This window comes from Sycon ciliatum, chromosome 1 (genome assembly GCF_964019385.1).
Source record: "Sycon ciliatum chromosome 1, ocSycCili1.1, whole genome shotgun sequence".
NCBI lineage: Eukaryota > Metazoa > Porifera > Calcarea > Leucosolenida > Sycettidae > Sycon > Sycon ciliatum.
The window spans coordinates 17,019,269-17,045,048 of NC_088643.1; the positions used below are offsets into that span (position 1 = coordinate 17,019,269).

Below are 25,780 nucleotides of genomic sequence, written 5' to 3' on the forward strand. Positions count from 1 at the left end.
CATTGTCATGTACTTTCACCAGTTCATCACGACAACTCGCGAATATTGAGTGACACTTTTCTCACGCACGATCGAGGCGAGGGGAGGGGATTCGAGGGTCGTTGTTCGCACGGTTGACCGTAGTAAGTTACTGACCATCAGGGACTCCCCGTAGCCCTTGGTGGATAATGCAGGCAGACTTAAAATTGGCAGACTGATTTGATACTCCGAAGTTCCTCAATCTAGCTGGTATGTTTCATGCAAGTATGCAAGTATATGGATAAAGAAACAGAGCGGAATTCAAGCATTTGCCACTTTCACTGCAGAATCTGCCAATTTTTCGAACATTGTCCGCCAAGGACTATCAGGGAGTCGTAGTCCCAGATGCGGCTCAGATCAGCGATGCCATGATATGCGCGGGCATGCAGCTATCAGCTATCAGCCTATCACCAAGAGTACCAAACTGGGGGCTACAGAGTAAGATCAGCCCCACAGCTGCGAAAAGGTTTGGTTAGTACAAATACCAAGAGGGACGAACGAAAACGAGAAAGTAAAACAGAGCAGAAAGGAGTGCTCTGCCGATGATCTAAGAAGTAAGGTGGCGCAATGACACACAAGCCATCAAGCGATATGGACACCCGGGAAATTCGTTGTTACTCCGAGTTTCGTGCAAAAGCACTCACTGAGGGTCCGGCGGATTCTGCCGGCAGAAAAATTGGCAGAATTCGGTACTTTTTCTGGTAAGTTTCATGCGTGTTTGGCATGTGGATAAAGAAATGGAGCAGAATTCGGGGAATTGCCCGCCATAAGGTTTGTATGGTTCCGCCAATTTCACTGCTTTTCGAGCAGAATCCGCCGGTCCCTACAGTGGGGGTTAGGTACTCTTGCTATGTACTCTTGGCAGTCTTGCTAGTATCACTAAAATAATTAATTCTGCTACCGGTTTCCTACTTGCTCTGCATTTTCCTCATCGGCTATCTCTCTTCGGAAGTTCCCCTTGTAGCTCTTGCACTGCACAGTGACTACAGACTAGTCCGTGTAGGCGGTGACTGACCCCTGATGCCCTGTCTTGTCTCTGTACCCACCATGCTCGTCTCGTTCAAGTTTCAAGGCGGACTGGTGGAGACGAGAGGACTGTGTCTGATGTCGGCGATGATAAAATAGAACTGCTGAACTTGTATCGGTATTTTAGAAAGAAAGCGGAAAAGTCACAAGCGGAGGGTTCTACTTCTACAAACTGTGACTTCTGTCAGTTTTGCAATCAACTCGTACTCGTACATCTACTCTACATTCTACCGTAAATGGTCCATTCGCTATAATCGCTCGGGGTTGCCGGTTGGGGAAATGAAAAGCACAAAATACGGGTGTTTGCAGTGCATGAACTCTGGCCAGTCGTCCCCGTACGCAAAATGCGTACGCATTTGGATCTACCGTACATTTCCTCGTGTTTTGGGCGAATCTGAGCGGTACGACGCTGTCGAATTGGGCCTGAATTTGCCCTGAACCAGCCGCTATCGAAGTAAAATTAGGTGTTTTGAAGGCCACACGGGAACACTGTGGCCATGTCTTCGTTCCTGCGTCGTTTGTTTGAAAATCGGAGTGTTTTTGAGCTCGTAGTTCGTCTTCGTTGTGGAATGGCCGTGCGTACATTCTCCTTGGAATTACCAAAGTCACACCCCCGTTTATTACATTACTAGGAGTTTTGCCGGCAGCCACGATAGTTTTTATCCCTGCTTCCATACGTCCTTTCATTGAACAGCCAAACGAAACTTTGTGGCGCGCCTTAGTTTTTTGTGGCGCGGGGGTCTCAAGTTTGTCACTTCGAGTTGTACACAACGATCACATCAACACCTCAAAGGACCAAAAAACCCAAGTGAGCAAGTATTTCAACCTTGCGATTCTGCCTGGCCTACTCTGAAGATGGAGACTTCTACTCGGTAGCACAAACTCGTATCAATAAGCTGGGAGGGAGAGCGTGGCGAGTAAAATGTTGGGATGAAAAGAGCCACATTCTCTCTCGGAAAAGGTCGTCGTTCCTACACTGGCTACACACTTTCTCTACCCAGCTCTGCAGAAGGCTAGATTTTGCATGCACGTGCGAGATTCGCATCCACCACGCACATAGGCAGAGTCGAAATTTTTGTACTCTCGGATTTGCCGCCATCTTGACGAGTGGCCACTGCGAAACACCCGTGTTAATAGAGAGGTTCTGCACAACGAAAATTCGAACGAAGTTTCGCGACAGGCCTTGCGAAAATGTGTACGAATTTTCGCACGAACTTTGTGTTCTGCACATTTTCGTAGTTTGCATGCGCCAAGTGCACGTACGCCATGATCCGATCTCACGAAACTTCCTACGAAAGTTCATTTCGCGTTCCCTGCAAGTTTCGCGTCCAAAGTTGCGAAAGTTCGTGCGAAGTTTCTCACTTTGTGACGTAGAGCGAAAGTTCGTACACATTTTCGTTTTGCAGAACCTCTCTAATATTAATAATTATGCAATATACTATACTGTATGCGCGTGGACGTGGATCGTGGATGCCTACAGTGCAGGGAGTCGTAAAATACCGGTATTTTACGACTCCCTGCTACAGTGTGAGTTTCAGCTCGGCAAACACACACTGTAAAAGTGTACGGACTTCGAGCACCTGGGTCTACCAAGCGGCATATGCACGTCTCGTCTAGCGTCTATGCACGACTCAGCACGAGCGAGCGCGGCAGTCGGCGCGGCGCGGCGAGCGCCGCCCAAATCGCTTTCACGCATGCGCACTACGTAGCCAGCGAGTCCGTATTCAAAGCCGTACGGCAAGTAAAATCTGACAGTCAGTGCAGTGCACAGAACTCCAGACCAAGAACATAGATCCAAAGCCACTGTCGTAGTGTGTCTTGCCAGGTCAGATCGTGGCCAGTGCTGTTCAGCAGTTTTTCAGTGTGGAGTAGCTGTTTTTTTGGTTGTTTGTCGTCTGGCACAAATTTCAAGATGCCTGTAAGTCGACTTCAGACGGGTGATGCCTTGGGCGAGCGGACGAGTCTAAATCGGTTGCTCCTCTTATGTCCTTCAGGCCTATCATTCTGCGTTCAATGACTGCGAGAGGCAGCTGGGAAACATGGCTCTTTTGCCAGTGAACACCTCCTTCAAGGGCCCAGCACCAAGGGGAGGTATGTCCATAGACATTGTTTGGTTTGGTGTTTATATCTGCAATGCACTCTTTACTTTACCAACTTTTGCTCGGAGGCGTACGATACTGTCCGATCGTCAGATTGTATCACCTGTTGGTGATGAAAACCTGAATGTCACTTTTGAATTGACTCCCACAGCTCGGACATGCCATAGAGCTGTGTGATGTTGGTCAAAGTTTAGTAGTCCATTCTACAACTGAGTTTGAATTCAATGCATTCAAGAATCCAAAGCTACTACAGGTGTTGGTTTGTGCCAATTGTGGTGCATGTATCAGGATGGGTTTACATACTAGTAGGGTAGATCGGTTCGATTTTGTGCCTGTTCTAATCACATTGGGATTCTATTAAAAAAAACTGTCACTCAGAAATCTGCGAAAAAAGTTATAATACATGTATTAGGATGCCCCCATATCCTCCGGGCATGGACGACTGGAATGGGGACTCCCTTGATTTAGGTTAACGCCCGTGGATAATCCCTGAATACAACGTTTATTTGATTTCGAGACATGGGGAGAGCCATGTTGCGCACACTTTGTGTGCTGTTCCTTTTTTAGTGGTGTGTGAGAGTAGTATGCCTTTAACCCGCCAATTTACCCCTTTTTTTTTAATCCGTGGCACTTTTATGTAAAGCATGGAGTCAAAGCGAGCCAGGAAAATGATGCGGGCGGGTGGAGCGAGACCCGATGCGGATTTGTGAACCAAAATGTTCATCTTTTTTGGGTGTTACGGTCTTGTGCTATCCCAATGAGCACTACAGCACCCTGGTACTAATACCAAGACAAATCGTAGGTCAGGCATGTTGCTGTTGTTTGCCAGGAACGTCTTATTGCTGTTTTTCCATTTTTTTCCTCATGAAGTTGAAGCCAAGTCTTCTGTTATTGCTACAACATTGTGCTGCCCTGTGACTGACATTTGCGCTATTTTGTGTGTGTGTGTCCAACCTGTAGAAAACCCCGACATTGTCGACGAGACCCTGCAGTACTTCAAGGCCAACGTTTTCTTCAAGAACTACGAGATCAAGGTAAGACGGGTGTGGGTATGTTCGGGTGCAAGGTAATGGGTAGGGTTGCTCGGGTCCAAATCTGATGAATCTGGGTCCGACGAATCGATCGCGGCCTAAGAAGTGTTGTTTTACACACACATCGGCAACGTCTCATACACTATGCACACACGCATGAGCGCATACGTATACATGAGGAGAATAAACCGAACAAAGTGAGAGGAAAGTACAGTGTTACAAAGAGTAGATAAACAAGAGGGTGCAACTCCGCATCTCTCCTGCACAATCGCAGATACCCCGGAGATTTTTGTTGGCGTCACCTTTTTACACGGCGTGCACATTTTGCTGCAAAGCAGTGTGAGAGCACGTGCTGGGCACCGACCTTGTAATGTAAAGCCCGGCCAAGTGCACGAGGGAAAACTTTTAAAAAAAAGACTCGCAGCATGTGCGTCGTAGAAAAGATTACATCAACAAAATGTTCCGCCGTGGCCCAACCCATCTGCGAGTTGCACACTTTTGTTTATCTACTCTCGATACTATCATTACACGCACACGCAGGTATGTGCACACACACACGCACATCAGTCCGACAACTTTTTGGAGACCACCTCGACTGCAGGGCTGAAACTGTTGAACCTATCCGACAGTGGGAGAGGAGGTGCCCATGCAATTATACACCTTGGGTGTTGACGGCATTGCCCCCAGTGGGTGATATTCCCTGATATTCCCTGGGGGGGGGGGGGGGGGAGAGACGGTTCCCTAGGTGAGTTGTGTTGTGGAGGTGGTTTTGTTGTGGCTGTGTGAAGGTGGTAAACAGCCCGACACCTATGCGGCGTGAACCTCGACGATTCAGCCCGATTCATGCTTCTATTTGCGTACGTACGGGAAGCATACCACAGCGCGTGTTGCGGCGAAAGAGTTGACCTGAGCTCAACATGTTTGGCCTATCGCCGTAAGCATTGCGAGGTGTTTTCCGTACGCGAAGTCAAGTATGAATTGGGCTTAGGGGTGGCAGAACCGGGTGTAAAGCGAAGAACACTTTGCAGGGACAACCAAGGTGCCCATCTGAACATACGTGAGAAAATGATCACATCATCCAGATAAATGCCGGTTGCATTCATGATGCATTAAACAGTGGCAAGAGCATGTGTGAGACCAAGCGGCCTACGCGTAAACTGGAGTAAATCATCTGCAGTACGAAACACAGTCTTCTTTTTCGAGTCCTGATCCATTGGGATCTGCCACTTGATTACTTTGAAGTAATATTATTCAAATAGGTCTCCTGCCGAAAAACTGCTACTCGGCGCACGTCAACACTTCCCGTTTCTTGTGTATAAATTAGCTATGATGTGAGCCAAGAATGTCACCGTGGCAGGATTCTACACACTGCAGTTTTCATGTACAGTAGAACCAAGAGTACATCCAGAGTGTGCAACGCCTGATCCAGCTCTGTACTGTAGGGTCTTGGTCGAGCATATCTTCTGATGTCATGCGTACCCTCCACACCAGCGAAAGGCCGGTCTCTAGGCAGGGCTCCGTTGTTTTTGATCCGAGAGTACCCGCGACTCCCCCGGTTCCCCTCAGATGTGTACGGTATTATGACGCAAAGATCCGATTACGCTCGACCAAGACCCTATGCCGAGTTGGATCATGCGTTGCACACCCTGAGGGGTTATGTACTGTTAGTAGAACTCTGATAAAACATACCCCCACGTTCAGCAGGAAAGTGTTCTTGGCATCCGAGGTACAGTGCTGCTCAATGAAATCGTCCCTTAAGTTAGGTTGCACCTTGTACCATTCTGCAGCCCAGTGCCGGCAGGCCTAGGGCTGCGCAACGCCCGGGGTGTGCTTGAGTGACGCGACTGGATTTCATTGAGCGTCGCTGCACTTCTTAACCCAGTTGACATACAGTATGGATCAGCACGCCCGTGCTCCAGACAATGCCTGTACTATGCAAGAGTGTGTACTAAGTGAGTTTCACTGTACATGTTCTCTTGACAGTTGCTGTGTTTTGCATTGCTTCACATTTGTGCTTTGCGTGTGTGTGTTGGGCGCTGCGTTGTGTGCAGGGGCCGGCTGACCGTGTCCTGATGTACCTCACACTGTACGTCACCGAGTGCCTGAAGAAGATGCAGAAGGTACGCTGCGTGCTTGCTACGCTCTGCACTTTATGTGCTTGCTACACTCTACACCGTCACGTCCTGTGTTTGCTACACTCTGCACATCATGTGCTTGCTGCTCCATGCTCTACATGATTTTTATCTGGTGACATGACTGGGCTTGCCAATGCAACTCCCAACCTTTGTGACGTTTTGCACTCACCTGTGTGTCTGCTCACAGTGCAAGTCAAAGAATGAGGCCACCAAGGAGATGAACGTGTTGGGCCTGGCCTCCTTTGCCCTGCCCGGCGAGAGCGGATTCCCGCTAAACGCCCTCTACAAGAAGCCCGAAAACAGAGGAGAGGCAGGTCAGTGTGCTACGAGATAGTACAAGTAATTCTTCCGCGGCATTTGCTGTGCAGGTGAATGTATCGTAGTGTGTGAGAGCAGTTGTTGCCTGTTTAGAGTGGTTTCACATCTTTGTTATGTGGCTAGTGATCATGGTGTGTGGACAGTGGAACCAGCATGGTCGACGTCATATGACCTATAGATGAAGAGGTTGAGTGGATTTGGACTCACCATGGCTGTTCTGTATGGTCATGTGCTAGATATGAGACCACTCGGTAGCCAGTTACTCTAGTAGGTGTAGATGAAATGCACTCTTGTCAACTGGGCCTGAACTCTGAGAGTTGTAAGATGCAGTGTACAACAATGCAAGCAGGCCTCTTGCATTCAGACTGCACTGTCAGTCTGTATGCAGGGCCTGGGTAGTTTGTAACGAATCAGCAGTTCACATCGAGCTCACTTTGCTTGTATGGTTTTTTTATGACATCGAGTACTATCTCTCTCTCTTCACTGAGCCTTGACTCTGTTAATTTCCAAGCACACAATGGACTTGTTTGCACTTTGTGTGCTGGCCACATTGATATAGGACATGACGTAACACACTGCTACACGCCATGCTATAGAAGTGGCTTGTGCTGCATGTCCTTGGTGGCTGCACAATACAATATGTCAAAACGCGATACATACACTGCTGTACGCACGGCATACGTCGGTGCAAGCGTTCCAATTGACGAAACTCTGCACGGGCCAGTGCAGCAGGTCTGGCCTGCTTGCATTGTTGCACACTGCATTGGACTTGATCTACAGTGCTGCCAAATGGAATCCGATCACATGGGTCAAGCGTGCACCCTGCGCCAGTTCTCGTCCCAGTGTTCGCAGGTCTGGGGCTGGGACCGTGTACTTCACACACACACACACACACACACACACACACACACACACACACACACACACACACACACACACACACACGCGCGATCAGACTCCATTAAGCAGCACTGTTCTAGTAACTCCTGGGGCGAGTGGCCCTGCTGGTTTTATGGGGACACTGTGTGGAGATGGACTACTGTATTAAACAGTGCTTTTCAGCATAGGACATAGACTGTTCACTGGCACATGGTGCTAGGTATCTGTAGCATCTCCGTAAAATGTACTTATACTTGTAGGAGCTGCTACATCAGTGCATGCGTGCAGCTGCCAAATGGCAGTTTACATACAGTACTGCCGGGCGCTGATAACAGCCAGCGTGGGAATGCACCGAAAAGGCAGGGCATGCACGGCTAGGGCCGTATGGGTGCATGCTGTAGTATGTGTTGATATTGATAAGAACGAAAAGTGGCTGGAATCGCAACTACTAAGACGTGGCTGTGCCGCAGTGATGTACAATGTACATACCGTGCAGACTTGTATAAAGGCCATGGCTTCTATGACTTTCTTGGTGAAATTTTCAGGCTTCTATACAAGACTTCAGAACTAAATATTGCGACAGAGCTTTCGGCCATACAATATTATCTCTCAACGGAAGTGTCCTTGCTCGTGTCTGTATGGTTCGGCTGAAGAGCGCGTGGTGGTGATGAGTTGGGAATGCAATGAATTCTATACAAGACGGTATTTCTATGTATGTCAACACTAAAACCAGGCTTATGTGTGATTTGATGGGCCCAAAATTGCGGCTTCTATTCAAGTGCGGCTTTTATACAAGACTTTACGGTACTCCAAGTTCTTTGCCATCCTACAGTACAGTGCTGTAGTGCAGTTTAGCTTGGGACTAGCCACTGATTTCATCCAGTTTCCAGTTTGCTTTTGTTTTCACTGCCTGTCTTAGGAAATGTTTCTAAACATGAACGAGTCGGCTAGCGCAAAAGTAACTTTGATCGTCGTTGTTTATCTGTGTGTGTATGCCGTTTTACGCTGTGTTGTTGCATGTTCAGATCAAATGCGCAACTATCTGATCCAGCTTCGCCAGGAGACTGGTCTGCGCCTTGTCGACAAGGTCTACGCCGACGCCAGCAGCCCTCCCAGCAAGGTCAGTTTCAGTTTGGTATTCTGTAGGCTCTCTGCGCTCACTTGTCTATCTTCACCTCGCTCTGGGCCTATCTTGCAGTCTCTGTGAATGCTTCAACTCCCACTGACTGACTGCTGTCTGTTCATCCTGTGTGTTGTTGTTGTGCAGTGGTGGATGTGCTTCACCAAGAGAAAGTTCATGGAGAAGAGCCTCGCCGCCCCCGGTCAATAATTTTTAACGTCCCTTTTAACCTTTATTATCCTACCATTAGGTGCCCTGTTCTTGTTTGCATATACTTTCACACAACCCATAGGCCGAAGATCTTATTCAATTCTGCAAAGTGATATTGCTGTTGCTGCGGTGATCGTGTTCCCGTGCGGGACCAACGGGATTACACGTACACCAACCTTGGTGCTCTTACAGAAGACTGCCTCAGAAAGCTGTCAGATGAAGAAGGGTATGCATGCTAGCTAGCTGGACTGATTTGTACATATCCACTCGCATGAGATGACAGTATCGAGTAATGGATTCACATTTACGCACAGTGTTGCTATGTGGTGGTAACGCGGCCGTGTGAGCTTTACTTTTCTGTATGTGACGAAGGAGTTTTGGCGGAACTGCTCATGTTCTCACTGGCGTAACCAAGAGTACTTAACCCGGGGGGGGGGGGGGGGGGTACTCTTGGCATAACTGGGACACTGCCTGCAGTTGGTGCACGAATATTTCCCACCTCGTTGGGTAACTGCTCCTAAACCATAACGCACAGGGAGGAGAGAGATGTGCCCGTATCGGAGGCGTCCGGATAAGAGACATTCGAGTGTACTGACCGCAGGGAGTGGTAAAATACCGTATTTTTACTACGGCCTGGTTCATGATTATGTTCTGCAATGCACAATGTGAGAGAAGCTGCGACTACCAGGGAGTCGGTATTTTACGACTCCCTTGTGACTATAATTATACTACGTACAGTATTTGGTTTCTGCAACGTCAGTATTCAGTGTGCAAATCACATCAAGAGCACATGAACAATTGAAAACCCCTGACATGCACGAGAGGGTTGCGGTTCAAATGGGCTGCCATCACAGCAAAGTTCCTGAATTATTAGAACACCACTCATCGATCGACGACGGGTGTACGTACCACTATCATGTGCACTCGACAACAAGTTTGTGAATGATGAACACTTTAGCCACATGTATTTTAAAAAAAGTTGCACATGTGGTGAAATTATGTCTGTTGTTACTGGTATGATAAAAACGATGATCGCAAGAACAGGCCAGTAGTAAAGCTGCTAAATTACTAGTTCAAAGTTACCAAGAGAGATGATAAAAAAATAAAGAGACGGACATGTCACGACCTGCTTGGGCTCCTCACCCACAACACAGCTCCAAAAGTGATAGAGAGAAAGGAAGAAAGAGAGAGAGAGAGAGAGAGAGAGAGAGAGAGAGAGAGAGAGAGAGAGAGAGAGAGAGAGAGAGAGAGGGGGGAGCAGTGCAAACGAGCCTGCCGGATCAACGTGCATGCCTGGCGATAGTGCACACAGATAATAAAATCAGTGTCCAAGTACATGTACATGTGGTCAGCCACTACAAGCAGGGTGTCGCTTGAAACTGTGTCCACGGGTAGTCTGGTCTACAATAAGGATCTATTCCGGCACACGTGTGAGAAATCAAGTTCGTTCGGGACACGACTACTAGATGGCGGGACAAGTTCCCCACCGGCCACACTATGTAACACTAAACGCACACGCACACACACACACACAGAGGTATCGATCAGCTCACGGGCGTGCACCGCCGCCACACCAGGTCAGGTCAGGTCACACTGCACACACACACACACACACACACACACACACACACACACACTGCGTCATGCTCAGTCATACGACAGCTGAGAAAGAAACCCGTCCACGTCGACATTGGCCGGAAACGCCTCCAGCTCATCATGCTGCTGCTGCACAACACAGGCACCGAAGAACCAGAGAAGACGTAAGAGAGCTATGAGCATAGGCACAAACAACAAGTACTAGTATTGCTATTCATCTGTATGGATCCCAACGCCTCGGCGGGGAGACGTTTAGTATGGCTACTTCTCCATGTCTATCCACCAAGACGAAATGATAGTAGCCGACTGCCCGGGATTTAAAAGAAAAAGAAAAAAAGTATGATCCACATGAAAGAAAAAATACTGCTATTAAATAATAAAGGCTGAATGAAGTTAATTGCCAGCTGCGCTTCGCCACCTCTAAAAGTGGGCCAGGTGGTGATTTTTTTCCGTACAGTGTGCATTGGCACTTTGTACACGTCGCAGAAATCCATGCGGCGTGGACAGAGTACCATGCTGCGCGGACCAGCAGGATTAAGAGTGCAGTACAGCTCACGCTACACTACGCGTGCCCGGGGCCGTCCCTTATCATTTGTGAACAGATGAGCAGTTTAATAGGGGCTCTGGAGAATCACTGAGCATAGTTTTTACGAGTCGGTGCAAACACCGTAATATTCTGGGCAGTGCGAGTGATCGATTACACATAATACCAAGAGTACATAACCCAAGAGTGTGCAACTCCAGCTATGGGGTCTGCGACGGGAGAACTTCACATCACGTGATGAACCCGTGCACTCTAGTGCATGATAGATACTGGGTTGTACGCAGCCCAGCTTTGGGTACAACTCTCTTGTGGTCACTTTGCACTGTTTGCCAGCATAACCTTTTGAAATATGTCACGTGATGTGAAGTTCTGCCGTCGCAGCACAGCATAGAGGTTGTGCAGGCAGTTGCACACTCTTGGGGTTATGTACTCTTGATAATACATGTAGCTACAGTAGGGTACATTTCTTTTGTCCTCTAAACACACACCTACACACCTACACACACACACACACACACACACACACACACACACACACACACACACACACACACACACACACACACGTACACACACACACACACACACACACACGTACTCACACACACACACATGTGTACATACGCAGTACCTTTGATTTCTTCTTCTTCTTTTTCTTCTTTGGCGGTTCCTGGAGGGGAATTCAGCAAGCCAGAGATTCAATCAGAAAATACACGTATCAACAACAACAGTTTCCTTGGAGACATTCGACTTTGCCTATATTTCACCTGATGATAAGGCTTGAGAGTATACTAGTGATACTTTCGAGATGTTGTTCAAGAGCCTTCTTCTCAGTGTTCTCAACAACAACCACAAAAACTAAGAAATGCGCTGGATACTTCCGATGCAGAAGAAAAAAGTCTGTGTGTGCGCGCGCTCACACGCATGATCCATCCAGCGCACCGGTATGAACAAAGTCTGCCAACCGCGGGCGAGTGTATTTCGAAAAAATGCCATGCATTCCCATCTCACAAGTATTCAACATCGAGTCACGCAATCTTCAGCAGAAGAACATGCGCGCTCTTGAAATGCATTATAAAGTTATAACACAGCCAAACAGTCAAACTTACGTCGGAGCGGCTTGATGAGCTGCCTGAAATCGATGCCATTGCCACGCTTTGACTCACAGAGAGGTCCGGCGCAGGCTGCGGCCGTGATGAGCTGGCAGCAGCAGTGGTACTACTGGACAGTCTCTCATCCAGAGCCACCGCAGCCGCAGGCCGCAGTACATTGCGCACCGGGGACGAATCCTGAGGCGGGAGCACGGCAAACACGGTGCTCTGCACAAACGAGGCAATGTTGGCGGCGGCAACCACTCCGGATACGAGGGGCGGCGGCGAGGACGAGGCCGGGGACACAGCTGGCGGTGCACTGCTGAAGTCCAGCGAGCGAACATGGGCACGTCGATTGGGATAGTCGGAGGCGAGTCGATCAGCACCAGGTGCAAGCGACGAGAACCTATCAACACTGCCGACCGAGTTGTGAGAACTTGAAGAAATTGCTGTCGACTGAGACGGCGCAATGCCGTTTGCCTGGCCGCCGGATGCGGCAAAGTCGATGGAGGGGTGTTCTCCTAAGCTGGCGGCGGTGCTCCTCGCTGCGCTCGCTGCAGTCGTGACACTGGTGATCTTGCTGCTGCTGTTGCAGATGGACGTGGCGACCATATTACAAGTTCGGTCCGGATAGAGAGAAGACGATGTACAGGGCGTTGACGAGGGCAAGTGACCTAAGTCTATCCGTACACCACCAGCACCAGCAGTACGACCAGTATGGTCCTCCACGCTAGCCGCAGCAGCATCAGGCACAGTGCTGATCGAGCTGAGGACTTGGCTGATCACCGACGGGCTGTACTCGAAGGTGGAGAACGTCGGCACCGTGTCAGCGATCGTCATCATCTTCGACGGCGTCAGGAGCAGCGGATTGATTGGATTGGCAACCGAAGACAAGAGCGACGACTGCACATCACCCGGTTTGCTATGTCCAATGTTGTTGCCAATAGCTGATGAAGTTGTAGCAGCAGCGGCAGTAGTAGTACCTAATACAAGGAGAAAAGAAACAGGAAAGTGATTGAAGGAAGTTACGCAAGCTGGCACTTCTTCACGCCGCATTGCAGGCCATACAGCCGTTCACCGCGTTGAAAAGAACAGCGCCAGGCGCCGCAACAGCATCACAACTTCCAATAGCAGAGCATCCAGTCGACGTGGGCAATACAGTTGCATGGCCGCCGCAGCAGCCAAACACACAAACCAAGTAACAGTTCTGGCCAGAGAAATCCAACCTCATGAAGAAAGTAGCACCGCTGTCAAGTGCACAGAACAGTGTGTGTAGTGCTATGGCTGCGTATCGCCCGGTGCTATTTTATTCAGGGGGTTGGATTTCTTCGGCAAAGCACTGTAAGAGAAGTGCACAAATCTGCAAGTGCACTGGTCGTATGCCCGTGGAGTTACAGACTTACAGCAATCATAACGATAAAGAACCAGATTTGAATAAAGCAGATCAGAGCTTGCCTGAGCCCATCAAGAGATACACAGTACAGAGGTCGTACAGACAGAGCAAACAACAGCACAGTGAAATTTCATCATTTTTCCACTATTAAAACCTCCAACACCCAGCACACTAATGATCGTCGGCTACACCACACACCGTTGTTTAATAAATCAATTTTCTTGAAGACACAGCAACACGCACCTCTTGGCTCGAGTTCAGACCAGGGCAGGTCGCCGAACGCCGGATCGTTGTGCATCCACTCGAGCACGCGCGACACCGTGTCGTCGGCACTGGCGTCCAGCTGCTGGCCAGTCGGTGGCGCGGGCAAGTCGCCAACACTCGCCTCACTGACGTCCGCCGCTCCCGCTGCTGTTGGCGGCGTATCAGTCGTCGCCAGGCCGACATCCCCGGCTCTAGAGTCGACCCCGCCGTACGCATGGTCGTCGAGCTGTCCGGGTGATGCTGACGACGATTCCACCTCGCTCAGCAACCCACTGCGCGAAAGGACAGTGATGGTGGAAAAACAGCACAGTGCAAAACGTTAAGTACAATGAAACCCGTCAAGGTGACCACCTGTCCCAAAAGACCACTGAAACCAGGACCATGGGATGCTATTTTCAGTCAAATCACCCTGGATAAGGAGTAGACGATCATCTGGTAACAGTCACAGAGACCACGTTTGAAGGTTCCTTGAGTGGTCGTCTCAGACAAGTTCACTGTAAATCATTTTATCCACTAAACCTCCAACCTGCAACGCACGAACAGTCCTCGGCTGCACCACGCACAACGATTGTTGCGCAAGGTGGCTCGCGCCTATTTCTAAACTCGTCTTCTGCGCAGGTTCTCGCGTATACTACGTTCGAGAAACGTTGGCGTGGCGAGCTTGTAGCGCACTCCACTTTCGAAGGGTCCAGCTCACGCATATGCGAAGCTCTTTGATACAATCAGTATAGGTCGGTTTCAACTTTCCCTTCCACAAACACAGGGTACTTCTTGTGAGGTAACATGACGAGTTTGCAGGGTTCTAGCCAGGGCAAAATAGTAGGGAGGCGGGCATGGGAAACAGTTCCCCCGTAACCCATTTTTTCCATTTTCCAAAATTGTCTTGCCATGCAAAATGCAACGTACAGGGCGAACCCCAAACAGAGTAAGGGGGGTGCTGCACCCCCCCCCCCCCCTACCCCCTTTGGCTAGAACCCTGGTTTGGAAATAGACGTGAGCCACCTTAAGTCGTTTGCTTGGAGATAAAAATTAATGCAATGAAACTCGGTTCTCCGGTTAGTTTCTTCTTCTGCCGGTATCCACCCGAAGAGAAGGCAACAGAAGTGCTAGTGGAAGCCTTGATATGTTGGTGGTAAAGACTGAAGCTGAAGCTTGTTTCACGGACTCATCGACAACGTCCGTGGTGTGTAAAATGAACGCGTCGTACAGCCTAGAGATAGGATTTGACCAATGGACCCACTGCGCATTGCCAAAAGTTAATACGGATTACATGAGTAATGCATGTGAGTATGCTGGAATCAGGAATGCACTGTTCAACACCCCACACAACCATACCCAGGTGGCTGTGCGGGGTGTTCGCAGCACAAATAACGTCATTACGCAATGGGTTCACTGCCCCGCCTCGACACCATGACCACCAATGAGAGCAGGTGGTGGGGCGTTCTCACGGAACATTTTAAAAGCTACTGGAGATAACACCAGGGAGTGGAAAAATAGGCATTCACTATTCTTGGATAACACTGACCTTCCAGTGAGGTGATGATGGTTGATTTCATTGGCCAGCTTCAACTGCAAGCTGGGCGTCGACAGGATCGTCTCCACTAAGTGCTGTTCAGCGGACAATTCATCACAACACAAAGGAGTTGGTAGCTCAATGTCATGTACCATATTTTCCGGAGTTTAAGCCGCACTGGAGTATAAGCCGCACCCAGGTTTTTTTGCTGTCACTAAATACAGGCATCTACCCTGTCTATCACGGTTCAGTTGACCATCACAGTATAAGCCACAATGCCTTTTTTGGGTGAATTGTGAGTGTTTTAAGTGCGGCGTATACCCCGGAAAATACGGTATCTATCTATACTCAAAGGCGGTACATGTACCAGGAATGAGTCCTGCAACTCCATCAAACAGTTGATAGTGCATGGAGATGTACCAGAGTAGCCACTTTCTACATAAAATCTGTTCTGCAATATCACACACATATACCCAAATGCTGTAGTACGTGTAGACACAGTCATAATGATGTCACTGCAGGAAATTGAGAACACTCCAAAAACACCGTACCTCCGCAGATGTAGGCTTTCGTAACCTACACAAGCACACGCACACAAGCACACACACACACACACACACACACACAAACACCCGCACACACCCGCACACACACACACACCAATAATCGTATTGCAAAGACGTTTCCATGAGTTTGAATAACACGCATGATGACCTAGGTAAAAACAAAGCATAGCGAGGGCTCTGAGCTTTCAAGCTCTCTCGTAGTGTATCCGTCACAGGTTCCAACTGTACATCCTACCAATGGGGGGGAGGGGGGATGCTTGATACTATTGCGGGTTGTTTAGTCAGAGTGGATCAGAAAATAGCATGTCTCCTTCAAATATATTTAAATGCACCCACAGCTTCAGCATCAAAAGCATGGCAGCTAAAAATTACCTGTCCTTGATCGGTGACTCGGTCAGCGGTTGCTTTCGCCGCGGCCGCATGCTGCAACAAGGTACGGAAACAGGGAGAAACATTTAACTGACTGTTGGGTGCTGGGTGGTGAGCGTGTCCAATTGCACTGCGACCCCTTGGTTTCAAATACAGGTGACACATAGCTTCAGCGCTCGCCCCATGGTACCGGTCTATAGCAGTCTGTGAATACAGGTGGTCTTTTGATCAGATTCCACCGTAAGCTGTTGTGGATACAACATAACGCTCTCATACCTCTCTTATCCGGACCCCAAAGCAATGGGCACCTCGGCTTCTATACGATTTTTTAGTGCGTATAAAAACGCGGCCGTTGGCATTTAGCACAAATGTTGCCGGGTTATAAAGGGACCACTGTACTGAAGTCTCTTCTTCATACCTTTTCCGCCGCGGCGAACGAAGGTGTCCAGCGGAGACAGCGCTGGCAGCAGGAGGTGCGGCTGCACCGTAATCCGCTCTCTGGCCGTCAGAAGACGACAGCAATAGCTGAGCGGTGTCTTCGCCGACGGACATCAGCGGCGGATAGTCCATCGCGTGAGGCAAAACGGACGGCGGCGGCGTGTCGGAGTGATCGGCGTGCTGCTGCTCTTGCGGCGAGGCCGTCGTCGTCAGCTGATTGCTCGCCGCCGCCAGGGAGTGTGCGGGTGCAGGGCTGCGTGCCTGCTGCTGCCAGCGCTGCTGCGCGTCCTTGTCGGCGTGCTGCGGCATGACGGTGAACGGCTGAACGCCACGACGCTGGTCGTGCAGAATGGAGTTGCCGCGCTTGGAGCGATCTGTGACAACAACACACGGGGACACACACACACACACACACACACACGTGATAATCATCCATCATCATCAATTTATCGCGCACAAGATGGTCACCACTGCTAGCCTTTAACGGTCTAGTTTCAACAACATGGGAGCACACACACACACGCGCGATGCCTGACGTTTTCAATGCACTCATCTTACCATGACATCAGCGCGAAAGTGATTGTAGCGTATTATCGTGCCAAAAACGGTCACCAGGCCACCACCGCTGCTAGCCTTTAAACGGTCCAATCTCAAATGCCTGATGTGTTCAATGCACTCGTCCTATCACGACATTAGCGTGAACGAAAACATTCCAGTGAATGTAAATAAAGCAGTGCGTGCTTTGCAACGCTGACACAACAGCGGTAAACAGTAGCAACGATGCACACACCAGCACTCCGTCCTAGACTACCCGAACCTCTTAAAAAAAGTCTTCCACTCTTTTGCATCACCAGGAAAATGGTGACTCCCGCGAGCATATCGAACACTATAACTACAAAAAATAATGTGAAAACATGACAGGGAGGTCATTTCAGTGCTAAGAACTGGGGCTAATGGTGTAGATCACATTATGCAAAAGCACAACTGCAATATCTTCCAGAAAGTGATAGAACTTCCATAAACAGACGGCACAGTTGATTCTAACAACAGCTTGCACTATCTCAAATCAGGTGGTGAAGAGTTAGCATGCAATGCATGTCTCAGCCTGTGCGATCCCAAGTCACCATTTCCCCAAATCATGGCCTCCTGGGCGGGAATTTGGAAGAACTGAAGAATTGTGTGTAGCCAAGTATGGACGGAGTGCTGATGTGGGCATATTTTGCAATGACAAGGCTACACTGGAGTTTCGTTGCACTTCGAACAGAGTAAAAAGGTAATCAAATAAATACCAACTCCACTTGGACTCGAGCCTGGGACCTTGCTCGTTATGAGCAGTGCTCTAACCATCTGGGCTACGGGACCCGGCCAAGCCTAGCACGCTCTGAAAAAATCGCTCACTCCACATGCAGTTCACAACCCAGGTTCGAGTCCTTGCGGAGTTGGCATTTATCCCCCACTTTTCTGGCAGTTCACATCCTTGACTTCTTACATTGAAATAGAAGTTTCTCCCAATCCCACAAATAAACCAAGATGAGCTTGGACGCTTCTTGCAGCTTCGTTATATCCAATTTATGTTGTGGGCTAACAGCCACACCTCAAATTGCACTGCTTTCTACACTTCACTCAAAATTATTTTACAGTCAACTTCGCTAACAACGACTGCGGATATAACGACAATTCGCGAATAACGACAGAATTTCCATGCCCAGAGCAAAGTCCCATCCCACTGTAATACATATGAGACTTCGGGTATAACGACACTTTGCGAATAAGGACACTTTTCTGATGCCCCGCCGAGTGTCGTTATAAGCGAAGTTGACTGTATTCATTCAACGTTTCCTACATAAATACCATCATTATCATCCTCATCATCTGAAATGACCTACGTGGAACATACAGTGCTGAGAGCGAGCACTCGTCGCTGGCCGTGGCATTGTCATGAATCTGAACAAGGGGTGAGGATTGAGCAAGTACACACACACACAGCACACACAGCACTCCTGTGAATATCCTGTCTAGACTTCACTACTGTGGCGAAGGATAGACAGGGTATTCACAGCACGCTTGCATGGCGCAAGGCGGTGGCAATAAATAGTAGTACCTACTAGAGCCAGTGCGTGTTTGTGCGTGTGTGTGTGCGTGTGTGCGCGTGTGTAGGGATTCACTGGCCAGAAAAAGTCACTTCAAATAGCTGTATGGTGTAGACCAGGCTGAATAGTGACGGTCAATTCTTCAGCCTTGCAAGCTGTTGAATGGTGCAATCCCAGCACAAGTTGCTATGGCTTCAGCCGTAGCATTGCTATCGTCAAAGGTCAGGTGCGCGCGTGTGTGTGTGTGTGTGTGTGTGTGTGTGTGTGTGTGTGTGTTTAGTTACCTGTTTGTCTGTCTGCAACGGAACATAGCCGGACCACACATTAGGAGCAAGACTAGACCGATTGATACTGGTACTTGAAGTTTATTAATTAACGTTTCGACAGTTGTTATCTTTCTGAAGAAGACACTCTTCGATACATTAATATATCAGTAGACAAAGTGTCTTTGAGTCTTCGCTGCAAACTGTGCTCAATACCTCAAAAAGGGCAGAGCTTACCACACGGGGCAGAACAACAGAGACCAAACATCTTTCTCGTAACTCCGAGTTTCGTGTTTCAAAAAACACTCATCAGACGATAAAACATAATAATGCTATTCGCTAGTTATATATCAATATCACTCAGTGTAGTCTTGCTCCTGTTGCCTGGCTATCAGGCGATCTTCGTTGCATTGTACGAATCCCTGGGCTGGACCTGTGCTGGTGTGTCATCGACTCATCGTATGGATATCAAGCTTTCAGCCAAACTGTCTGTCTGTCCATTTGTATTGGTCTTACCTGAGATGCCCAAGGAGAACATCTACTCTTTTCCACAACTGCGGCATATCCAGGTCATCTGAAAACCATACAGAAAAAGAAGAAACACCTTAGGGTTCAGAACGATTATTATTCGAACAGGTTTTCGTACAACACTCATCAGGAATCGTAGTTGTACTAAAGGACACTGAACGCACAATTGAAAAATTATATAAAGCATCGTCTGTCACAGTTCTGGGACAGGATCAGACCGTATAATGTTGCTGATGCTGCATTCGGACTATCAACAACCGCTATGAAGTGCTACCAAAGAAACCAGCCCAATAAAGTTGAGGTAGACTTCAATTACTGTACAAGCAGAAATATTCGTCTGGAATTTAATTTCGTCTTTTTCGTCCAACGAGCTGTTGGACTAAATTAAATGCCGGACTAATATTGATTTGTCCAGCTTTTCAATACACTCTTATGATCCATGGACGAAATTTACAACCGGACGAACTCCCTTTCTTTGGAGTTGGACGAAATTATTGACCGACGAAATTTTCTGCTTATACAGTACTGTGTAATCCGCACCCGACGCATAGTTGAAAATGCAATTGGAAGAATGAAAGGGCGTTGCAATAATACTATTAAGTAATTTCATTCGTGATCCTGCTTTAGCCAGACGCACTGCCCTTGTTGCAGCTGCCACCCACAATATTCGTGAACGGTGCCAGTGCCGGTTTGAAGATTGTGCACCTACATTCAGGATGACCGTTAACCTCATCAATCTATTGACATCATAACCGAGTGCATAGAGGATTAGTCACTCATTCGACTGTAGTCTCTTTATCAGCCAGTACGAGTCATGTCCGGTTAATGAGAAGTCCCACGGAGTCCACGTACACAGAAAAAGTGCACGATTTGTGCTGATAATTCGAAGTTGGCAATGCATAATACGAAGTTGGCAATGCATAATTCGAAGTTCACTGTACATTATACAAGACAGTTCAGTGTGCATGAGCAGGCTGTACTGGCCGGTTCATTGTCTGCGAAATCTGTGTCTAAAGTGCATAGGGCAACTCTGCACAATGCGAGCATTTTGACATACATGATGGTATGTGGGTACATGTTTGGAAAAGTAGAATGTCCGGATAATTAGGCATTTTGGGGTTCGAATTATCAGGATTCCACCTGTACAGTAAAACCTGGTGTAAGCGACCTCTGGGTTTAGCGACCACCTGCCCTTAACGGCCGTTTTTCTACGCACCGACAGTTCTACACAGACACTGCGGGACCTGGTTCTAAAGACCACCTGGCTTTAACGACCGCTTTTGCTTGCACCGTGGGGTGGTCGCTTAAACCAGGTTTTACTGTACTTCGGATAATCGGTGTCTGGGGGGGGGGGGGGGGGTAGTCACTCATTGACCAGGCTTCGTTTACAGAGTTAGAACCGAGTGAAGCACATAGCAGAACTGATGTTCACGCCAGAGCACTGTACAGCACTGCTGGTCACCGAAGAACTGGCGGTCAGCCTCCTAGCCTAGACCGTTCATATTTTCATGTACCACAGTCTATGCACGGTTGAGTCTCCGTGTATACATTGGTATGCTGTGCTTGGTGACATTCTAGCCTGGTCGTTCTTCGGCGCCCGCCAGTACTGTGCCACTGAACAGTGTGGCCACATACCTCCGGAGCCACATGCGTCGCGGTGCTCCGCAAGAACTGTCGACAGCTTCTTTTCCAGAGGCTTCTATTGAAAACAACACACATACATACGTGCAGATGTGAGCATGCGAGCACGCACACACACACACACGCGCGCGCACACACACCTTGTACCATGTACCATGTATACACCCGTCGCAAGAAAAGCAAGCAAATCTGCAAATGCAATAGATGTGCACCCACAGATTTTCTCTTATAGCAACGATAGCAGACAAGATCTGAATGAGACAGGTCAAGACTAGCACACACACATACATACACACACACACCATTGGACCATTGGACGCCCATCGCCGGAGACGATGATAGCGACGCTACAGCAGAAGCCATAGCAGCTTGTGCTGGGATTGCACCATTCAACAGCTTGCAAGGCTGAAGAATTGACCGCCACTATTCAGCCTGGTCTACACCACACAGCTATGAAGTGGCTTTTTCTGGCCAGTGAATCCCTACTTTTTGGTCTTTTTTATTTTTTCTCCCACACACACACACACCACACACACCACACACACACACACACCAATGTCAATGATACACGTGCGCGTACATGCATGCCTTTCCCAAACGGTATAGCTTCTTGCTGCAGTGTCTTGCAAAAAAATAAACTACAGTGAAATCTCGTTAGGAAGAACACCTGATAAGACAAATGTTTGCCTAAGAAGAACTAGTATTCGTAACTGTATTGGATAAAACCCTGTGTATTCACTGGGTAAAACATATGGATAAGAAGAACTCCCGTTATTGCGAACACATCATCATCGGTCCCTTGATGTTCGTCCTAAAGAGGTTTAACTGTAGTTGTGTGTGAAGCACAGAGCCCCAAGCAAAACCTAAATCTGCCTACTTATCAGTCATGGAGCGACCATAGGCATGGTTCAAAACTGAGAAGTTCGGAAATGTGCTTTAACTTCAACTTTGTGTCAAAAATAAAATTTAATGAAAGTGAAATATTTTCATTTGACTCCCTCACCTCTGGCAATCTAAGCTTGCACTCCTGATTGAATGCGCTGAGAGTACGGTGCATTTGCTCATCTTCAAGATACCCTGGTCAAATAGTAAGGCCAGCACATAGCAACGCATTGGACTTGAAGACTTGTTGGTCCCAAGCAAAACACTTTACACGCCTTCAAAAGTTCCCTACAAACCTCGCACGTAAAGAGCGACTTCTTCTCGTGGTATCATCTTGCATATTAGTACGTCCGCAGAAAACGGTAGCTCAAAGACACACGAGGGGCAACTGGAAGGAACTCCTTCTCCATCCTGGAGAAATATGTTGAAAATATGAGAAATACTTGTCGATGGACTGAAAATACTGCATCTGCATGATATCAATGCAAGATTATTAATCGTAAAGTTTTGAATTTTTTTACAGGACGAAACTGTCCACAGATGATATTTTTACCAAAAAATTGATTTACTGAAAGCACTATTGATCTCGGTACATTGACTCATTGTACTCTGACCTCACTGGTGAACCTTTTCACACAGTCGAGTCATTCATGAACCAGTGAACAATCAGTCTCTCTCCTCTCTTTGTCATGCTGTCAAACCACTGACGAGAAACTCCTTGCTCAGTTGCTCAGCCGGAGTAGTTGTGTAAGGCTAGAAGGATAAAAATAAAATAAAATGGACACAGATTCCACTGCCAGTTTTCAGTTTGTGGCTTCTCGGAACTTCGCAATGTCAGCTAGCTTTGCGAGCATCCCGTAGCCGTATCAAAAGTGTGTACCCGAACCCGTTCAAACTTTCGAGCCTTGTAGCCGAACAGTGCATGCATCTGATCTGCGAGAAACAACGTTACGCCAACACCAATTCCCTGCCCAGGCCTGGCTTGGATCTTCGCGGACATCTGCACTTTGGTTTTTGTAATTTTGGTTGAAGAAGGAACGGCCCAGCATAACTTACGGCTGGTAGAACTTCAGTGGAGTGAGAACTTCTCCAGGAGTTGTTCTATGCCTTCCCAGAAGAGGTCAGTCCGTCGAACCGCGGTCGCTTCCGTTTGGAGCCGAAATCCGGGTTGCCCCCTGGTGTAGCTGGTGGATGGCCTATCGGAGCTAGCAGGAGACAAGATGCTGGATGTCGGTTTGGACTGCAGCGACTGGGAGCCAAGTGGCCCGTCTTCGAGTAGCAGTATGTCGACCTCGTCCTCACATCACGCACTGAATGCCTATCGAGCTCGGCCTGTGGGCACATTGAACCCTGGTACAGGGCAGCGACCTGGCGGGCTACAGACCAGGCGTGCATCGATCGACAGCACCACACTGACCGTGGCAGCCGCTGACAAACCGGATTGGAACGCCAGTCGCGCTGAGAGTGGTCTCAAGGACAGTAGCATGTCCTCTAGCAGTGCAGATACATGCTCCATGAAGCCGGACGCCGACGGAAGCAGCAGCAATGGCAGCAGCACAAGTAGCAGCAGTGTCAGGGGCAGGCCATGTGGCTCTGCCCAAGTCCTCGTGGAGGAGACAGAAGTGAGGTCTGTGCCCCCGCCGCCTGAGCCGCAGTGCACAACACTGCCAAGCGGGACTTCAGAAGGCCGGGTGGCCCAGCTGCGTAAGATCTTTCTGACCAATCAGGCAGGAAGCGAGCCCACACCTTCTACGGTCCCACCATCACGTAGTGGTTCGAGGAAATCGGAAAAGTCCCATCCGCGATCAGCAGTTGCAAGTGTCGTTAGGGAGGGTAGTAACGCTGCGCGCTTATCATCCAGCTTATCATCCAGCCTGGACTGCGGTGGCAACACCGGCGCCCCGAGCAACGGCACGTCCAGAGCTGCCGAATGTCCGAACCCATGGCATCCGTTCACGGCGACGCACACAGAAAGACCTGCCCTGGCTTCCCTCGTTCACGGCGCAAACGTGCCGTGCAGCGTATTGTCCTCGTCACTACCTACCACTCCGCGCACGGCTAGAACAGCCTCCGTCAACAGCAGCACCAACCGGCACGGTAATAACAACAACAACAACACCGAAAACTGTCCACCCGCCGTGGACCAGTGCTCGCAGCGCAGCAGTTGTTCGTATGTAACTCCGCCGATACAGACAACACGTCGCGCCTCTCTTGCAACAGCAACGGCGCTGATTGCTTCAGGCGATACGACGTCGCCACCAGCTGCAGCAGCAGGGGCAGCAACAATGATGCACTCAACAGCACCCTTCGTCAAGGCAGGTTTGACCAGCCTGGTACAGAACAGCATGGTATCGGAAAACAGCAAGAAGAGTGCGGCGCACACCAAACGAGGCAGCAGCAGCAGCAACAACAGTGGTGGCACTAGGCCAGCACGCATGATCAACAACAAGCGGAAAGCTGCACGATTCCGCGCATCGCCCGTGCCGCACCGCCACAGCCAGGCAGCGAAGGAACGCGGCCTGGCGCAGGGCACGCAATCGCCGCTGGCCCGCCGCAGCGTCGTGTCATACCCGCTCACCAAGGGCATGCAGCAGCAACACGCAGCCTCGGACGGCTGCATGGCTCAGCCAGAGTTCTGCAGCTTGCCGCCTCGACTCGCGTCCCAGGCCGGCAGCTGGCCAAGCATGATGGTGCCGCTACCAGCCCCTAAAGCACCCAGCAGGTCGGACTGGAGCAAAGCATCTCGCAGTGCGCCGGCAACGCGCACCAACACCGGACAGAGCGCTTGCCTGGCGATGGGCACCAGCTGGTCCAAGACACCGCTCAGCGTGGCATCAGTTCTCGGTGAGCTTGACGCCCTGACTGCCAGCATGGCCACGGTGCCACCGACCGAGTCCAAGATTGAGCCGCTGCCGCCCGTGGCGCCGATGCACGCACCCATTGCCATGGCGACAGCGCCGACTCATCGCGCAACACTTTCTAGAACCGTGTCGACGGACAGCTACTCGTCGCCCGTGGGCGCTCTGAAGCCACTGGTCGGTGGCAGCGGATGCAGTGGCACGACAGCGTTGCTGCAACACCAGCCGTCTTGGACCGGACTGCCGGCAGCCACAGTAGCCGCCGAGCATGACGTGTGGACACGCGCTCAGCAGCAGGCTGCATCGCAACCGGCTACGGTCGACTTTGGACAGCTGCAGGCCGACGGTGGTGGCGTGCTGCAGGCAACTCCTGCCGCCTTTCAGCTGGGTAACGGTGTGCGGAGCACGGCGGCTGCATTTGGTAACACGGCGACGACGTCGTTCGCCGACACCATTTCATCCCTGGCGTCATCGGCAGCGGTGGGACCATTGCATGGCTTGCCCCGGGCCATATCCAACACTGCCAACAACATCGGCAGCAACTCCATTTTGCCTCTCCTTCCATCTCCACCTGATGCCGCCAGCATGATTGGTAAGGCAGCATCCGTTCCAAGGCCTCGGCAGCACAGCAGTGCGGACCACGACGCCATCGGTCGAAGAGTGGCAGAGCAGTGGCGCTCTATAGCGAAGCAGGCTAGCGGTGATCGTGTCAGTGGGCACCTGATTGCACCGCCACCAAAGAACAGTTCGACACTGGCCAGGGATGCCGGTGCTGGCAATGGTATGGCTACGTGCAACGCTGCTCTCGCTCAGCCCTTCGTCATGCACAGCAATGCAGCGGCGGCAAACCCGCCAACAGTTAGCATTGCCGACGTCACTTCCTCGGGCTACTGTACTGGTGAAGACTT

The 25,780-nt window shown here is 49.6% G+C and overlaps 2 protein-coding genes across 4 annotated transcripts; one reads left to right on the forward strand and one right to left on the reverse strand.

Annotated features, from left to right (window-relative positions):
- Nucleotides 1-2,799: 2,799 nt before the first annotated feature.
- Nucleotides 2,800-9,143, forward strand: LOC135815351 (actin-related protein 2/3 complex subunit 3-like). The gene is made up of 7 exons (XM_065328635.1): nt 2,800-2,962; nt 3,039-3,135; nt 4,104-4,177; nt 6,226-6,294; nt 6,497-6,623; nt 8,532-8,626; nt 8,774-9,143. The coding sequence occupies exons 1-7, from the start codon at nt 2,957-2,959 to the stop codon at nt 8,834-8,836; spliced, it is 531 nt and encodes a 176-aa protein (XP_065184707.1). The 5' UTR covers nt 2,800-2,956; the 3' UTR covers nt 8,837-9,143.
- A 636-nt stretch (nt 9,144-9,779) lies between these two features.
- On the reverse strand, nt 9,780-22,495 carry LOC135815361 (polycystin-1-like protein 3). Of its 3 annotated transcripts, none has more exons than XM_065328655.1 (13): nt 22,311-22,495; nt 22,136-22,209; nt 21,127-21,187; nt 19,480-19,537; nt 18,508-18,554; nt 16,591-16,984; nt 16,176-16,226; nt 15,789-15,813; nt 15,250-15,332; nt 13,704-13,996; nt 12,086-13,050; nt 11,608-11,646; nt 9,780-10,561 (listed from the first exon to the last, which is right to left on the reverse strand). In XM_065328655.1, exons 1-13 carry the CDS (start codon nt 22,345-22,347, stop codon nt 10,484-10,486), a joined length of 2,205 nt encoding a protein of 734 aa, XP_065184727.1. In that variant the 5' UTR covers nt 22,348-22,495; the 3' UTR covers nt 9,780-10,483. The 3 variants fall into 3 exon arrangements, with proteins under 3 accessions (XP_065184727.1, XP_065184734.1, XP_065184719.1); XM_065328662.1 differs by having other exon boundaries at nt 9,780-10,558; nt 21,127-21,190; XM_065328647.1 differs by having other exon boundaries at nt 21,127-21,190.
- Nucleotides 22,496-25,780: the final 3,285 nt, after the last annotated feature.

What these genes read in the sequence shown, in the direction of transcription:
- LOC135815361 (XM_065328647.1), bottom strand. Translation starts at nt 22,347, where the DNA reads ATGATACCACGAGAAGAAGTCGCTCTTTACGTGCGAG. An exon ending in GCAAGCTTAGATTGCCAGAG is followed by an intron (nt 21,191 to 22,135) that starts GTGAGGGAGTCA and finishes TGTTTTCAATAG; the next exon opens with AAGCCTCTGGAAAAGAAGCT. An exon ending in CGACGCATGTGGCTCCGGAG is followed by an intron (nt 19,538 to 21,126) that starts GTATGTGGCCAC and finishes TATGGTTTTCAG; the next exon opens with ATGACCTGGATATGCCGCAG.
- LOC135815351 (XM_065328635.1), top strand. An exon ending in GGGCCCAGCACCAAGGGGAG is followed by an intron (nt 3,136 to 4,103) that starts GTATGTCCATAG and finishes TCCAACCTGTAG; the next exon opens with AAAACCCCGACATTGTCGAC. An exon ending in TCAAGAACTACGAGATCAAG is followed by an intron (nt 4,178 to 6,225) that starts GTAAGACGGGTG and finishes CGTTGTGTGCAG; the next exon opens with GGGCCGGCTGACCGTGTCCT.